Source organism: Penaeus japonicus, unplaced genomic scaffold (genome assembly GCF_977035675.1).
Source record: "Penaeus japonicus unplaced genomic scaffold, GWHDUDI00000001_assembly GWHDUDI00000030, whole genome shotgun sequence".
NCBI lineage: Eukaryota > Metazoa > Arthropoda > Malacostraca > Decapoda > Penaeidae > Penaeus > Penaeus japonicus.
Window position 1 is genome coordinate 2476382 of NW_028234432.1, and position 17500 is coordinate 2493881.

General features: G+C 50.3%; 1 protein-coding gene across 4 annotated transcripts in view; it reads left to right on the top strand.

Moving 5' to 3' along the window:
* LOC122259431 (uncharacterized) overlaps positions 1–17500 on the top strand; it is a 132065-nt gene that overhangs the window by 22730 nt on the left and 91835 nt on the right. For all 4 annotated transcript variants that reach the window (XM_043026191.2, XM_043026193.2, XM_043026192.2 and 1 more), the window contains exon 2: positions 9904–10368. In XM_043026191.2, the coding sequence (XP_042882125.2) occupies positions 9904–10368 (465 nt within the window). The remainder of the gene's footprint in view (positions 1–9903; positions 10369–17500) is intronic.

Below are 17500 nucleotides of genomic sequence, written 5' to 3' on the forward strand. Positions count from 1 at the left end.
TCGACCCAAGACCGAGCGTGTTTGACGGCGCCATCATCTCTCATGACGGCTTCTCACTTGTCATTCAATTCGCCTGCGAGAAATGGTATGTATTCGGCGGTCTTCAATCGCTTCTGCTGGGAGGAAAGCCCTTTATTTTCTTCATTAAAATTTATTTCATCGTTCATGTTCGCTTGTTCTGACTCGGTTCCGTCTTCAATGACCTGGCATTACGGCGGGACTCTTTCGTCACGTGACCCGGCGGAGGTGCCATTAAGGTTAGACACTTGGCATTAAGAGATGGGAGTAAGTTCCTGTCGTTGAATTGGAAGTGGGGTACGCCATCCCCCTCTCTTCCTCCCCCTCCCAAGCTCTCGTGGGAATGTTCGAGAAGAGGGGGAGGGCGGGAAGGGAGGGGGAGGGGGAGGGGGATGTGATTTTTATCAAGCGTCAGAGCACCCTGATAATATTGTCATATAGTGCTGTTGATATATATGATTCGCACACACACACACACACACACACACACACACACACACACACACACACACACACACACACACACACACACACACACACACACACATGCACACAAACACACACATACATACAGACATACACACGCACGCACGACGCTTTCTAATTGCCGATTGTGAGTGTCCGGTCACCTGTCATACAAACATTAATTAACTTCTGTAATTATCTCACTGAAAGTGTCGTGACCCCCCCCCCTCCATCCCACGCCCCGGGATGACCTTGTTCCTGTTCTTGCTTCGGGATCAAACAGGATTTTTGTCAGTGTGTGTGTGTGTGTGTGTGTGTGTGTGTGTGTGTGTGTGTGTGTGTGTGTGTGTGTGTGTGTGTGTGTGTGTGTGTGTGTTTGAGTGTTTGGGTGCTTCATTGTCTCTCCCTTTTCCTTTTCGTTTAATTGTAGTCTGTAGACCTTTCCACTTACCTTTGTCTCCCATCCTTTCTCTTCTTAACCCTTCGTTCTCTCTCCTTCTGTTCTCTCCTCTCCTCCCTCCCCTCTCCTCCCTCCCCTCCCGTCCCTTTCACCTTCCCCCCTCCCCTCTCCCCTCATTCTCCCCTCTCCCCTCCCCTTCACCCTCCCTTCCCCTCCCCTCTCCCCTCCCCTCTCCTCCCTCCCCTCCCCTCCTTCCCCACCGCCCTTCACCTCGCCCTCTCGTTACGAGTGTTCAACGGACCGTGACCAGTGTTTTAATAATATGTTAATGGAGTTTACATAATGGATGCGACGGTAATGGTGCCATCTTGCAGGTGATGAGAGGGGGAGGGGGGGTATTGACAGCAGGGAAGAGGAAGGGGCGGGGGCACAGACAGCAGGGGAGCCTCAGGTACGGACGGGGCAGGCAGGCGAGCACCTAATCTCCCGTTGCCTTCGCCTTAACATGGACTCGGTGCTTGTGTCTGCGTAGCTCTTTCGCTTTTTTTTTTTTTTTTTTTTTTTTTGTCGTGGACGTTACTCTCTTTATTTCCTTACTGATCTCTCTGTCTCGTTTTTTTTCGCTTTCCATTCTCTTTTCTCCCTCTTTCGCTCACTTCTCTCTATTTTCTCTCTTCTATCTCTTCGCATTCTTTCATCTCTCTCCTTTCACTTCTCTCTCCTTTATCTTCTCTCTCCTTTATCTTCTCTCTTCTCTCTCTTCCCTTCTCTCTATTTCCTCTCTTCTATCTCTTCTCTATCTTCTCTTCTCTCTATTTTCTCTCTCTAATCTCTTCCCTATCTTCTCTTTCTCTTCTTTCTTTTCTCTCCTTTCACTTCCCTCTCTTTCTCTTATCTCTCTTCTCTCCTCTTCTCTCTTTTCTTCTCTTATCTTCTCTTCTCCCTCTCTCTCTCCTCTCTCTCTTCTCTCCTCTTCTCTCTTTTCTTCTCTTATCTTCTCTTCTCCCTCTCTCTCTCGCTCTGGCTCTCGCTATCTTTCTCACTCATAGACTTGAATTTTTGTTTTAATTTACGACTCTCTAATATCTTTCTCTTTATATACTTATATACTTATGTTATCAAAACACACACACACACACACACACACACACACACACACACACACACACACACACACACACACACACACACACACACACACACACACACACACACACACACACACACACATAAACACACACACACACACATAAACACACACACACACACACACACACACACACACACACACACACACACACACACACACACACACACACACACACACACACACACGCACATGTACACACATATACATTTCGAGGATTGTTTTCCTTCGCTTCCCCTCAACTTCCTCCGGCTCCTTCCCTCCCCTTACGCCCTTGTGAACATAAATACCGCCCAAGAGAGAGCGACGTGTAAACAAACAAGCGCATATGTCGGCCGGAACGCTGTGCTTACGCGGAAGGAGAAATACGGGGGGAGCTGAAGAAGGAAGGAGGAAGGAGGAAGGGCAGAGAGGGAGAAGGAAAGTAAAGGAAAGGAGAGGGAGAAGGAGCAGGAGAGGGAGAGGGAGAGGGAGAGGGAGAGGGAGAGGGAGAGGGAGAGGGAGAGGGAGAGGGAGAAGAAGGAGAGGGAGAAGAAGGAGAGGGAGAAGAAGGAGAGGGAGAAGAAGGAGAAGGAGAAGGAGAAGGAGAAGGAGAAGGAGAAGGAGAAGGAGAAGGAGAAGGAGAGAGAGAAGGAGAAGGAGAGAGAGAAGGAGAAGGAGAGAGTAAGAGAGAGAGAGAGAGAGAGAGAGAGAGAGAGAGAGAGAGAGAGAGAGAGAGAGAGAGAGAGAGAATTCGACCCATGTGAGAAGATTCATTAGTTTTTTGGATTTGTTTTACTTTACTTTTTTCTCCAGTTTTCGTCCCCGAGATCCTAGAACATCGTAGGAGAGCCATGTTTCCCTAGCTCTGCCACCCTTTTATTGCGCTCGCGGCTCTCTCTCCTCACGGTCCCGACTTGGCCTCCGTAACAAGGGTCGTGACTCGACTACCTCACGTCACCATAAAAGTTTAGTGTCTGCACTTACGGATCAGACGTATATGAAAGGCAGCCAAGTACCCCATCTGTGTGTGTTTACCCTCGCGGCGCTTGGTTATGCTCTCGGCCGATAACCATGTGTGGCGTCCTGTGTTGGGTGTGCAATCCAGCTGGGTCAGCGGCGGCGACGGTATGAAGGTGGGTGGATTAGAGGGGGAGGGGCGAGAGAACACACCCTTTTGATGTCGTGGTCGTCGGCCCCCCTCCCTCTCTTCCTACCCCCTCCCCTTCCACTGCCTCCCACTGCCAGTTGGATGAAAGGAGAAATCGCTCCCTGTTTACTTTTTTGTCTTTTTGTGCCTGGAAATGTCCTGTTCTTTAATGGAAGTGGAGTGGAAGGTCAGCGATGATACATTATGGGACAGAGAGATAGAGGAATAAGTGAGAAACACTCTTGAATGCAGACAAACAGACAAATGAAGGGGGAGGGATTATAAAGTTCTTGACATTTTTCTTAATCACTCAGTTCTTGTACTTGCAGACAATTTGCTTGAACTTTCCCGTGAGCTCCGGTGATTAAATGCGGATGACCCGAGCAACGGTAATAATTCATGATATTTCCGCCGTCGGCAGAACAAGCCTTTGTCTCGTCGCTGTTCATTCCATCTCCACTACAAGCCGAGTCGGAGTGCGCTTGTCTCTTGAAAGGTCGCACGGCGTAGTCACTTATCCAATCAGCCTTCGGGATTGGGGACCGCGACCGGGATTCGGAAAGCGTCGAAGGTCCCCGTGGGAAATAACGGCGCCACGAAAATACTCGAGACAAACTGCAAAAAGGGCTGACCGGAAGTTGCGTCGGGGAGGCGGACGCTCGTGGCAGAAGAAATCGTCTCGTCGTGTTTCGTCCGAATTAGTCGGGATTAGAGGAATTCTTCGTCGGAAGAGTCGTGTATGTCGTCGCCGCTTGGGGACCAGGTCAGCCGCCCGGGGACTCGCTTGACGCCTGATTAAACCCGAACACCCGAAGACCAGATAAGCCAGCTTGCAAGTGGCCCTCCCCCCCCTCCCCCCCTCCTCCCCTCCCGAGGCGCATGACCAGGTGTACGGCTGGGTCAGGTATCTCGATCGATCGACCTTCATATGAACTTCTTGAAGAACGGGAACCGTTATATCAGGTTACGTCACCAAGTCTCGCTTACGTGTCTCTGCTGAGGTCTGGCCGTGATTAGGAGTGCAGGATGATTTGATGGCGTCAGTTAAAATTGATTAGAATAAGGATAAGAACTATAGCAAGATTTTATTAATAATATTTTCCTATCTCCTGTTGATGCCACTCTTCATGTGAACCAGTAGTGTCACCTGTGTAAACGAAAAATGAACTCTAATAATCAGCTTTGGTCACACTGTTTTAATCACTGGATTTATGGTTATTGGCGTGAACAGTTTATTCAACGTGAACATAAAATGAAACAACTGGAGACACAGGAATACTGATAAAGTAGAGGTAGATAGACGACAGGAATTTCCTAACTGCGGCGTCTTTAGCCAAGTCTGCTTCAAGAGGTCTCCCAAAGGTGGGACTCAGGTATGCTAAAACAGGTCCCTGGAGGGGGCACGAAGGGGCACGCTAGGCCTGTGGGAAGGAAGAGGTTCAGGGCAGGGGGCAAGGGGACAAGAGGGGTGGGGTAACCTGGTGAAAGGGGCGAAGAAATCTCTTGAGAGCTTTGTATTAGGATTCAGGTGGGAACGCGGAGCAGCAGCAGTAGTGTCAGCTCGGGTTATCTGCTGATCTGGCGACGCTGCCTGACGATTTGCTGATGGCGCTGAGCCTTTTTTCTGTAGCTGCTTTCGCCCTTGCTCCGTTCTCTCCTTCGGTATTCTTCGTCCTTTCTCCTTCCCTTCCTCTGCCTCTCTCTTTCTTCTCCTACCTACCTATCATCTGTTTCTCCGTTCTCTTCTGGCGACCTCTCTTTCCATTCCAAGTTTTTTTGTACCACCTTATTACTCCTCCTTATTACATGGGGCCATGTTGATAAATGCAACGAATATTGAATAACTCATGAATGAGGAAGATGAAGAAGAAGAAGAAGAAGAAGAAGAAGCAACGCTCATCCCCAGGAGTGGCAGCTGTCCCACGAACTTTGGAGATATATCTTACCCCCTACCCCCACCCCTACCCTTTACCCCCCTACCCCCTACCCCCTACCCCCTACGCTTCCGTAATCACCACGCAATGCTGGCGATGGCTCCCCGCTGCATCTGTCCCGCTTGGCTCATTTGTCATGAAACTGAGACAAGCGTTTAACATCTGTCCTCGTTGTGGTCTCATACCATCTCTCCCCCTCTCTGTATGTGAACTTTTTTATACTCCCTTTTTTTTTTACTCTCCCTTTTTTACTCTCCCTCCTCCTCTCTTGGTTCTCTCACGTTCCTTCATCTATTCTTATCCCATTGTGTTTGTATTTCCCCCATCTTCCATTAGGGTTTGTGAAGGACAGTTGCCTAGGTTTTTTGGTAACTTCAATCAAATAGCGACTGATGGGCCAAACTCTTAAAAGGAAGGAATAGAAGGAGAAGGAAGGAGGAGAAAGAGGAAAAAGAAATAAGAGCGGAAGAAGGATAGTAAAAAGAAAGGGGGAAAATAAAGCAAAAGTATATGAAAAACATTTTATGAGCAAATAAGCGAGAACAATCAGCCGTCAACTTTCAAGAAACTAGAGAAAAATGGAAAGTAAAAACCCCAAAACAAACGAATACCAAGAAAAACAAAGTAATCAAAATCACGAAAGAGGAAGAAAAGAAAGAGAGAATAGAAATTCAAAAGACCAGAAAAAAAAATCAAAGCAAGCAAAAAGAGTCTGAGGACAATTGCAGTAGCACGCGTGCTTGCCCGCGGGAGAGCAACGGCCAAAGGATGGACGCTCAGTCACACTTCTCGGATTTCGCCGCCATTTTGCGGTGGATACGAAAGGCGCCTATTAAGGGGGGGGGGGCGGTAGAGGAAGAAGAAAGGAGAAGGAGGAGGAGGAGGAGGAGGAGGAGGAGGAGGAGGAGGAGGAGAAGGAGGAGGAGAAGGAGAAGGAGAAGGAGAAGGAGAAGGAGAAGAAGAAGAAGAAGAAGAAGAAGAAGAAGAAGAAGAAGAAGAAGAAGGAGAAGGAGAAGGAGAAGGAGAAGGAGAAGGAGAAGGAGAAGGAGAAGGAGAAGGAGAAGGAGAAGGAGAAGGAGAAGGAGAAGGAGAAGGAGAAGGAGAAGAAAGAAAGAACGAAAAAGGAGAAACGAAGAAGAAAAAGAAGGAAACGAAAAAGGAGAAGAAGAAGAAGAAGGAAAAGAAAATAACGAAGGAGAAGGAAATGAAGAAGAAAAAGAAAGAGGAGAACACGAAGAAGAAAATTAAAAATGAAAATAAATCGGAAAAGAAGAAGGAAAAAAGTGAATGTATATATTATATGTGTGTGTGAGAGATTGATAGAAAGGAAAGAAGATTTCGCGAAGGATATCATTGGTCATCATTGCGACATAATTTGCAGCAGAAGAAAAAAGAAAAAGAAAACCGCATGAGTGTAAAGCGATAATAAGACACGTGCGGCGACTGTGATGTCTGTCAAAGAGGATAATTATGAAATAAAAAATCACTTAACGATCATGAAGAACACGAAGGCTGAAGGAAAAGGAGGGGGTGGGGTGAGGTGGGTGGGGAGGGTCCATACTTCCGGCTTAGGCGAGTACCGTTTGCGTCACGAGACCGGATATTTGGCAAATACACGGCCGTCCGAAAGGGCAAATGAAAGGCGTTGAGGTCATTGTTTTTTTTTTTTTTTTTTTTTTGCCATTGATGTTGTTATTGTTATTATTATTATTGTTGTTGTTGTTGTTTTTGTTGTTGTTGTTGTTGTTGTTATACTGTTTTATGTTTTTTTAATTGAGATCGGTGTCATTTGACGGTACGCTACTGTATTCAGCTATTGCTATTAGGATATTGCATTCACGACCCACAGAAACTTCTTTCTAATTTCTTTACCAATATTCCGGCGATTTTCACTCCAGATTTTATTATTTTATTCATCTTATTTTTTCCTTGTTCCTCGCGCATTTACCCCCCTCCCCCTCCCCCTCCCCCATGCAACCTCCTCCCCTTCCCCCATGCAACCTCCCTCCCCTTCCCCTTCCCCCATGCAACCTCCCTCCCCTTCCCCCATGCAACCCCCCTCCCCTTCCCCCATGCAACCCCCCTCCCCTTCCCCCATGCAACCTCCCTCCCCTTCCCCCATGCAACCCCCCTCCCCTTCCCCCATGCCCCCCCCCCTCCCCTTCCCCCATGCAACCTCCCTCCCCCTCCCCCATGCAACCCCCCTCCCCTACCCCATGCAACCCCCCTCCCCTCCCCCCCTGCACCCCCCCTCCCCTTCCCCATGCAACCCCCCTCCCCTTCCCCCATGCAACCCCCCTCCCCTTCCCCATGCAACCCCCCTCCCCTTCTCCCATGCAACCCCCCCTCCCCTTCCCCCATGCACCCCCCCTCCCCTTCCCCCATGCAACCTCCCTCCCCCTCCCCCATGCAACCCCCCTCCCCTTCCCCCATGCAACCTCCCTCCCCCTCCCCCATGCAACCCCCTCCCCTTCCCCCATGCAACCCCCCTCCCCTTCCCCCCATGCAACCCCCCTCCCCTTCCCCCATGCAACCTCCCTCCCCTCCCCCCATGCAACCTCCCTCCCCCTTCCCCATGCAACCTCCCTCCCCTCCCCCCATGCAACCCCCCTTCCCCCTCCCCCATGCAACCCCCCTCCCCTTCCCCCATGCACCCCCCCTCCCCTTCCCCCATGCAACCTCCCTCCCCTTCCCCCATGCAACCCCCCTCCCCTTCCCCCATGCAACCCCCCTCCCCTTCCCCCATGCAACCTCCCTCCCCTTCCCCCATGCAACCCCCCTCCCCTTCCCCCATGCAACCCCCCTCCCCTTCCCCCCATGCAACCCCCTTTCCCCCTCCCCTTCCCCCCCATGCAACCCCCTTTCCCCCTCCCCTTCCCCCCCATGCAACCCCCTCCCCCCCCCTCCCCCCAAAGCGGACACCAGCACCAGGCGCGCCATCTGAGGTCTTGTCATCCTGACTAAGAAGAGGAGAGTCACGTTTGATCGAGAGGGGGAGCGAGAGAGAGAAAAAGAATGAGAAGAAGAGGGGAGAGGGGGGGGGGGAAAGAGAATGGGAATGAGAGGGGGGGAAAGGATGAAAAGATGAAGGGGAAGAAGAGCCACGCTTGCTCATACGGGAGAGGGAAAGGGGAGGAGGAAGGGAGAAGAGAGAGAACGAGAAAGAGAAAGAGAAAGAGAAAGAGAAATAGAGAAAAAGGGGAAGGGGAATCGGGGAATCGCCAGGGACACACAACCCGTGATCAAACGAAATAGGGCATCGTCATCGATAGTGGGTGTACGATATTGCCAGGGAGGGCGTTCATTACTTGCCTGGGGGGAGGCACGGCGAAAGAGAGAAAGAGAGAGAGAGAGAAAGAGAAAGAGAAAGAGAAAGAGAAAGAGAGAGAGCGAGAGAGAGCCTTGAAGGGCGATGGCTGGCTTGGAAGGGTCATTAACGTCGATCTACAGCGAGGACATATCGACACTCGATTCGACAGGTGAACGTCTTGCACGAAGGGTGCGATAGTTGACGCCAGGTATGATAATTGTTCAATCTCAGGACGACAGCGTGACGGCGAGGGTACGATGATCTCGCTGGATATTACCTCGTAGTCCTTGTTGCATGTCGCCAATGACACTTGCATTTCTGGACTGTTTATTGACTGTCATTATATTTTTTCTTGTGCCTTTTTTTTCTCTTTCCATGTTAGATGGAGATCATTATGCATAGTCCCTCGGGGCGTTTCTTTTTTGGGTGTGGCATTAAAAGTTTTTATTTATGCCGTGAGATAATGCGTTTAGGAAGTGTCTTATGCAATACATGTGGCATCTGTAAGGATGTTGCTCAACTGATTGCAATGCAGATTTTTTTAGAGTGATTGTTTACACGCTGGCGTCCCATACTCACACATGCGAAGGTCGTATTAGGTAGTTTTTTCTGGCTGACGAAACGTTCAAGACGACCTTTTACTACTGCGCCTTCTACCTTTCCTTTCCTTCTAACTTGATATTTTTCTTATTCTGATTACTCATTTTTTCTGTCTCTTTTTTCACTTCTTTTCTTTTTATCTTCCTGTTATTATTATTATTATTTTATTATTATTTTTTTTTTTCAAGGCCTTTCCTTTCCACAATTTTACTTTCACGGGAAGCTCATGCGAACAGAATGTTTTTTCTTCTTCTTTTTTTGTGCAAGGTTGGTTAAAAAAGGTGAAGCAAAGAATGAGAAAGAGAAACAATAACAAGAAAAAAGCAGAGATACGAGCTATAAGCAAACAAGAAGACGGGTAGGCCGAGAAGCTAGTCCTGGTGCGCAGACTTTCGTGTTCGCTATAGTCGTCACGTAGCAGGTGTGGTGAGCGATTCATTAAATACCAACAAAGACCAGCTTTTAGCGGAGAATGTTGCGGTTCCGCGGTCCGCTTAGAGGTGGTGGTGGGGGGGGGGGCGATGGTACCGGTAAGCGGGAAGTGTATTTTGGTATTGGGTGTAATGGGGTATGCGGAGAGCGGACGACGAGAGCCGTGTAATGAAGGCGAATACTTGTAGGACATTAGTGCATTTAGTGTGCTTGGGAGACAATTAGGGGCGACTCGTCGAAGTGAAGCATGGCGCGCTGAGAGACGGAGAGAGTCTTGGGGAATGTGAACGACAGTTTAAAGGCATCCTGTAGGAGCCAAGAGAGGAATACTTAGCGTGTGTTGCGAAAAGGTTTGGTCTTTCGGTCTCACACATGCTTTTCTTTATTATTGTTATATATAGTATTGTTGTGATCCTGATGCTACCGTAATGTGCTCGTGGCGCTGACCCTTTCTCTGTCTTCCCGCAGATGCTGAAGTACGTGCAAGTGTCGCCGTACCGGAGCTCCTCGGCCCTGGGGGGCGGGGGCGGCGGCGGGGGGATTGCTGGCCGGCGGGTGAGCGAGGGCGCCTGCGTGGGGGGCGACGACTCTAACCTGTCGTCCCCGTCCACGCCCTCCACCCGCATGTCCACCGCCTCCACCGCGTCTCCAACGCACCACCACCTCCACCATCACCACTCCTACACCTGCTCCTCCTCTTCGTCCTCCTCGTCCTCTTCGTCGTCGTCTTCATCGTCGTCGTCGTCGTCTTCGTCGTCCACCACAGGGTCGTCCTCGGCCTCGGGGGGAGGGGGAGGAGGTGTAGGGAGCGGGAGGGTCGTCGGACGAGCAGACAGCGTGAGCCTCAACTCGTCCATGTCATGCTCGAGCATCAGCCAGGACCCGCTGAGTTCCCGCTCGTCGTCCTCCACGTCCCTCCACGACACGCCTAAGGTGAGTGAGTCGTTGTTTGCTTCCTCCAGACTCGGGCGTCAGGTGAGTGCGCCGAGGGGCGTGAATATCCGTGGAGGTGTATATGTGTATGTATGAATGTATGCATATGGATGCGTATGTGAATATCAGAGAGAGGAAGGGATAAGCAGGGCTGTGTCGTCTTCGCTATTCCGACAGCGGATCGGGTACCCTTTCCTGCATTAGTGAGTCACTCGTCCGCCAGAGATCATGTGGCCCTCCATGAGAACTTGCAGATTGCATGGCGCCTGTGGGGGTCCGGAGGGGGGGGGTAGCGTGTCAGATGTCAGGTTATTAATTTTGGCATTGGGTTACGACGGGAATAGACTGTGCTTGTATATATGCAATAGCGCGCACGTATGATGAATAAGGAGAGAGGGAGGGGGAGGAAGGAGGGAAGGAGAGAAGGCAAGAAAGATAACGAGAATAGCTAGAGGGATACGAACAAGAGAGAGAGAGAGAAAGAGATGAAGATCAACAGGCGAATACATATGCGAATTAGATATAAATCAAATTCAAATTACGGAGGCCGGGGAAAATAAAAGTAAGCACATGAAAGGGTAGAATGTTAGGGTTGTATGGGAATCAACGCGAAGATGTTAATTTGGGAAGAAAACTGGAAAAGAGGACGAGCATCAGATAAGGCCACTTTGGAATGCACAGACGCGGCAAAAGCGTATCCGTATGGGGGGAGGATTAACGAAGAAGGGATGGGGGAATGGAGAGAAGATGGAAGAGAAGGAAATAGAGAGTGATAAGAGTGAACTTGATGTGACATTAGCGATTTGATTTGTTGATTTTATTTATTATTGGGAAAACTGGTATAGGAGCTTTAGTTTAGACTCATCGGGACCTATAATGTGATCACTGGAATTTGCTTTGAATGCTAGTTCTTTCCAAATCTTTTATATATATATATATTCCTACAATTGATAATGTATTGTGATAAGCGCTTTAACGGGATATCATCATGTAATACGATTCAGGAAAAAGTGAAATGCAAGAAAACTCATGTCTTTCTACGTCATTTGAGGTCATCGATTGTTGCAGCATTAAGGAGAAGGAAACACAGAAGAATAAGGGAGTGGAAATACAAAAGAAGTGTGGAGAAGAAAGGGGGTGGAAGAGGAAGCAGAGGAAACGCGCGGAGGGAAATGGGACGAAGTAAATAGGGAGGTGCAGGCCAGAGGGTCGGACATGGTTCCCGTACAAGAGAAAGTAGTTAAGTCATTAGTGGATGAGTTGAAGAAAAGGGGGATGTCTGAATAGCATTTTCTGCATGGTTGAGTGTGACTAGAAAGGGGAGGGGGGGAGGGAGGGGGAAGAGGAGGGGAGAGGCAGTTGGAGGACTTATGTCGTGCTATTTTGCGACGTGTCGTGGCTGGGTCTGCTCTGTGGCTTGTTCTGAAGTGGCGGTGTTGTGACCCGTTTGAGTCGTGCTGCGCCTCTACTGTTAACGGGAGCAGGAGGGAAGGTCGGTGCTGTGATTTTCTCCTCTCGCGTTCCATGTCGTCTTCCGCTGGTTTATTCCGGTTCCTTCCTCCAAATCTCCCTCAGTCCTCATTCCCTCCTCCCATTGCTCGCGTCTCGTGTTCTCTCCCTCATTCCCATTCCTCATTTATTCTCGTGTCCCATGTCGCCTCCCTCGTCCTCATTCCCCATACCCAATCCCTCCTCCCAATCCTCACTCCCATTCCCAATCCTCGTGTCCCATGTCGCCTCCCTCATCCTCACTCCCATTTCCTCCTCCCAATCCTCGTGTCCCATGTCGCCTCCCTCATCCTCACTCCCATTCCCTCCTCCCAATCCTCGTGTCCCATGTCGCCTCCCTCGTCCTCACTCCCATTCCCTTCTCCCAATCCTCGTGTCCCATGTCGCCTCCCTCATCCTCACTCCCATTCCCTTCTCCCAATCCTCGTGTCCCATGTCTCCTCCCTTATCCTCACTCCCATTCCCTTCTCCCAATCCTCGTGTCCCATGTCTCCTCCCTTATCCTCACTCCCATTCCCTCCTCCCAATCCTCGTGTCCCATGTCGCCTCCCTCATCCTCACTCCCATTCCCTCATCCCAATCCTCGTGCCCCATGTCGCCTCCCTCATCCTCACTCCCATTCCCTCATCCCAATCCTCGTGCCCCATGTCGCCTCCCTCATCCTCACTCCCATTCCCTTCTCCCAATCCTCGTGTCCCATGTCGCCTCCCTCATCCTCACTCCCATTCCCTTCTCCCAATCCTCGTGTCCCATGTCGCCTCCCTCATCCTCACTCCCATTCCCTTCTCCCAATCCTCGTGTCCCATGTCGCTCCCTCATCCTCACTCCCATTCCCTCCTCCCAATCCTCGTGTCCCATGTCGCCTCCCTCATCCTCACTCCCATTCCCTCCTCCTAATCCTCGTGTCCCATGTCGCCTCCCTCATCCTCGCTCCCATTCCCTCCTCCCAATCCTCGTGTCCCATGTCGCTCCCTCATCCTCGCTCCCATTCCCTCCCTCTAGTCTTCCGCCGCGTCTCCCTCTAACCCTTTCGAAGCATTTCTTGTTGCTAAGTGGCTGCCGTCGTCGCCGCCCTGATGAAAGGCTCCCGAGATGCAGGCGGAGATAAGGCGACTTGATGTATGATTACGCGAGAGATAAATATTTGGCCGATTTATCCGTCTGTGTGAGCTCTTCATCTGTCTAGGATATTATGTAGTTGCACGTGTGTTTGTGTGTGTGTATGCGTGTGTGTATGCGTGTGTGTATGCGTGTGTGTGCGTGCTGCATCCCACTACCATGCCTGAAGCAAGAGTCGACGCACAGTATATCTGGCCAAGCGCCCGCCATGCCTCCCGATATGGTCAGACCGCATATACGATGTCATGCGCTGAGGAGTCCTGTCCCGAAGCCATGTTCCCGGAGCTGTGCCCGCTAGTCAGCATCGTCATGTACTCGACCTTCCGAGGAATGCTGCGGCTCGCAAGGGCACGGTGACCTCTGCCTGGAGGCCGTGATCCTCCGGGCGGCCCGCTTCATCCTCCCTCCTCCGTCCCTCCCTGTCTTCCCAGCTTTCGTACTCTTTCATTGTTTTTCTCTCTCCTCATCTTCTTCTACTAAGGAGGAAAGGGGAAGGGAGAGGGAGAAAGCCGAGTGGATAGGGAAAAAGGGATTGGAAAAAAATCTGAAAAATATCGTTGGGCAATTTCATCTCATTTCCATCTCTTACTGTCATATGAACATAACAAATATAAAAAAAGAGCAGTAAGCGAAGGGAAATAGATTAGGCTATGCTCCCGACCAAAGTTTAAGCATGCGACACAACTATAGTCTTGTCATCTCACCCTTTGCAAAACCTCTTCCTCCGGCCCGATGTTGCACGGCATTTCCCTCGCTCTCTGGCTGCCACGACGGCGCAACGGAGCTGAGCGATTGTGATTATCATCATTGTGAAGGTGATTGTTATCATTTGTGTTATTTCCGGACTTATATCTTTTTTTTTTTCTCTCTCTCTCCTTTTCCATCTCGCGATTTCTCAGAGGTTGATATTGGTCGTTGGCCCCGATCTTTTGAGTTGCAGGGGGGAGAGAGAGAGAGGGCTGGGGTGGAGTAAGGGGGGGTGTTGCCACTATTAAAACAGCATCGTTCAACCTTCGGGGTCACGTGATCACGGCGGGGGTGCGGTTGGTCTCCCGTCCCTCTAGGTGTTGGCAGCAAATGTTCGAAGATCTGGAGGCGCGGTAGGAGTGACATCCGAAGCGAGTGTAGGGGAATACTTGAATTATAGCGTGGTTGGTCGTCTGTGTGTAGTGGGGGGGGGGGGGGATGTAACCTCTGGACCTTCCTTAAAAAGCGTGACACCCCGGGAAGGTCACGGGGGTCGGGGGTGTTGGTGGCGGGGGAGGGGGCCGTGGTTTTGTGATGATGCTGGCCTACATCTCGCCCTTAACCTCCCTTGGCGTTTCATTTCTCCTCCTCCCTCCCTCTCTTCCTCCCTTCCTCCCTCCCTCCCTTCCTTCCTTCCTTCCTTCCTTCCTTCCTTCCTTCCTCCCTCTCTACCTCCCTCTCTCCTTATCCCTCTCTATCCCGTTCCTCCTCCTTTCCCTTCCTCTCTCTCTCTCTCTCTCTCTCTCTCTCTCTCTCTCTCTCTTTCTCCCCCCCTTTTTATTCCGTTCCTCCTCCTTTCCCTTCCTCTCTCTCTCTCTCTCTCTCTCTCTCTCTCTCTCTCTCTCTCTCTCTCTCTCTCTCTCTCTCTCTCTCTCTCTCTCTCTCTCTCTCTCTCTCTCTCTCTTTCTCCCCCCCTTTTTATTCCGTTCCTCCTCCTCTCCCTTTCTTCCTCCCTCCTCTCCCTTTCTTCCTCCCTCCTCTCCCTTTCTTCCTCCCTCCTCTCCTCCTCTCCCTTCCTCCTCTCCCTTCATCCCTCCCTTCTCTCTTCCTCTCCCTTCATCCCTCCCTACCTCCCTCCTCTCCTCTCCTCTCCTCTCCTCTCCTCTCCTCTCTTCCTCTCCCCTTATCCTATCTCTCTCTCTCCCTCCCTTTACTTATATATATATATATATATATATATATATATATATATATATATATATATATATATATATATATATATATATATATATTCGCACACGTACACGCACGCGCACGCACTCTCCCCTACTTCCAACTCCCTCTGCCCTGCTCCCTCCCGCTTCTTCCATAAGCTCTTCAGCTTCGCAGTCAGCAATAGAATGGGAGTTACAGGGAGTAGTAAAGGGAAGGGGAGAAGGGAGGGAGGACGGGGGGGGGAGAGAAGGGAGATACGATTAATGTATGACATCCGAAAGCCTCTGGAACAATCAACGAGGTGGCCAGCGGCGACCTTTCTGAACTCTGGTCTGGTAGAGGGAGGGAGGGGGAAGAGAGGGAGGGAGGGAGGGGGAAGAGAGGGAGGGAGGGAGGGGGAAGGGAGGGAGGGAAGGAAAAGGGAGGGAGGGAGGTAGGGAAGGGAGGGAGGGAGGGGGAAGGGAGGGAGGGAGGGAGGGAGGGAGGGGGAAGGGAGGGAGGGAGGGAGGGGGAAGGGAGGGAGGGAGGGAGGGGGAAGGGATGTAGGAGGATCATCCTTGTGTGTGCTCGCTCTCCCGTCTGCTCGCTCCATTACCTTTATTTCCTCGAGTTCATGAGTGTTGTTGTTGTTACGGTTGTTGTCGTTGGTAGCATTAGCAGGAGCAGTAACATTAGTAGCACTGTTGTTATTATGATTGGAATAATACTTGTGTTTGTTGTTAAGCTGCTATGATGTCAGAGATAATGAATTTACTATTTTAATCTTCGTTATCACCGACACCGTCTTTGTCACTATCACCATCACCATCATCATAATCTCTATTATCGTTATTGTTATCATGCTCACTGCATTTTCTCTATTTGCACACACGCCCGATTGGCCTACATCCCAGGTAAGATTGAGATGAAGGGGCACGGGGGCGGAGTGGGGGGGGGGGCGCTGATGCTCCACATTATGACCCCCGACGTAACCTCCCTTTAGCTTGTGCCGGAAGCTGAAAGAGAGAGAAGAAAAAATGAAAAAGAAAAAGAAAAAGAGGAGGGAGACAGAGGGGGAAGATCAACATCGTCCGACGGCGGCAGAGAGGAAGGCGGAGACATAGCCACCAAGGGGAGACACGCCGACATGCAGAGACCTTCCCTCATATCGCCCTCTCTATGTCGTTGCTCTCTAAAATTCCCAGCTCTTTTCATCTCCGCGCGGTGGATGTCAGCCACCTGACCCGGCGCAGTGTCATCTGCCCGATTCGATACCCGCCTCTGCTAGCAATTAACAGCATCCCCGTTTCAAACGCTAATTGCTGGTGTGGCTCGGCCCGGTACCTCGGTTGACCGTTTATCCACTTGACCGCCAATTAGCCGTCAACCCGACACGACTCGGCGAGAGGGTCCACGATGCCCTTGAGATCTACACCTTGAGATCGTCGGGAAGGAAACTCGGAGAGGTTTCGTGCCTCTGACGACGCGAGGGGGTGAAGTTGTTAGATGAATGGGTGGCGACGGGACGCGATCTCCCCCTCGCCCTCACCACTTGCTCTCCCGTTTCTTTCGTTTCGTTTTCATTGATTTATTTTTTCCCTCGCCCCTTTTCCGTTTTGTTTTTGCCTTTCTTTGTCTTTGGCGATGAGTGATTACGAAGTGAGCGAAAATCACTTTATTGATATTTTCTGTTCTCATTTTTTTTCTTTTACTCTATTCCTTTACCCCCACCTTTCTTTCCCTTCCCTTCCCTTCCCTTCCCTTCCCTTCCCTTCCCTTCCCTTCCCTTCCCCCCCCTTCCCTTCCCCTCCCTTCCCTTCCCCTCCCTTCCCTTCGTCACAACTCCTCTCCTCTTCCCTTCCCTTCCCTTCGTCGCAACTCCTCTCCTCTTCCCCTCCCTTCTCTTCCGCATGCCTGCCGCTCCATCCGTAACCAGATGTAATACGCGTCTCAAGCGGCATAACTCAAAACAGGTTTTTCTTCTTTTCATTTTTCTCGTATGAGCAGATTCCTGAAAGAAGGGGGCGGGGCTGCTATTTGGAGCAGTTGAAGACGTATTAACAAAAGGAAAGAAGGGGGGGAGGGGGGTGAATCTTGTTTTGCAAGGGTGTTTCGTTGTTTTTTTTCCCTTTTCTTTCGTGAGTGTTTCTGGTCGCCAATATTCGACTGGCACAAGTGTTGGCTCTTAACTAGTATTTGTCGGAGGATTTGCTGTGGCCTGAGGTCTGGTTGTTTTCACTGTTATTATCATCATATCAGAGTGCATTGTCTGTTACCACCATCGTCGTAATCGCCACTGTTATTGCCATCTTCACCGTCACTGCTAACACCAATTGGATCAACGCCGCGACGTGACCCGGAAATAAAGGCGGAACTCCTTGATTGCCCTCGCTGTGACGCGGATACACGCATTCCGTCATTACCTGTACAGGGAAGGGGCGGTAGCGGTAGGGAGAGAAGGAAGAAAACACGAAATAGGAGAAAAGAAGTGGAAGGACAACAAAAGGAAGAGGAAAGAATCAAACACAAAGAAAAAGGAAAAATAAATGGAAAGATAAAACCAGAGAGAAATATGTAAATAAATATATAGGAAAAAAAAAACGGAAAAGCCTAAACGAAGAAA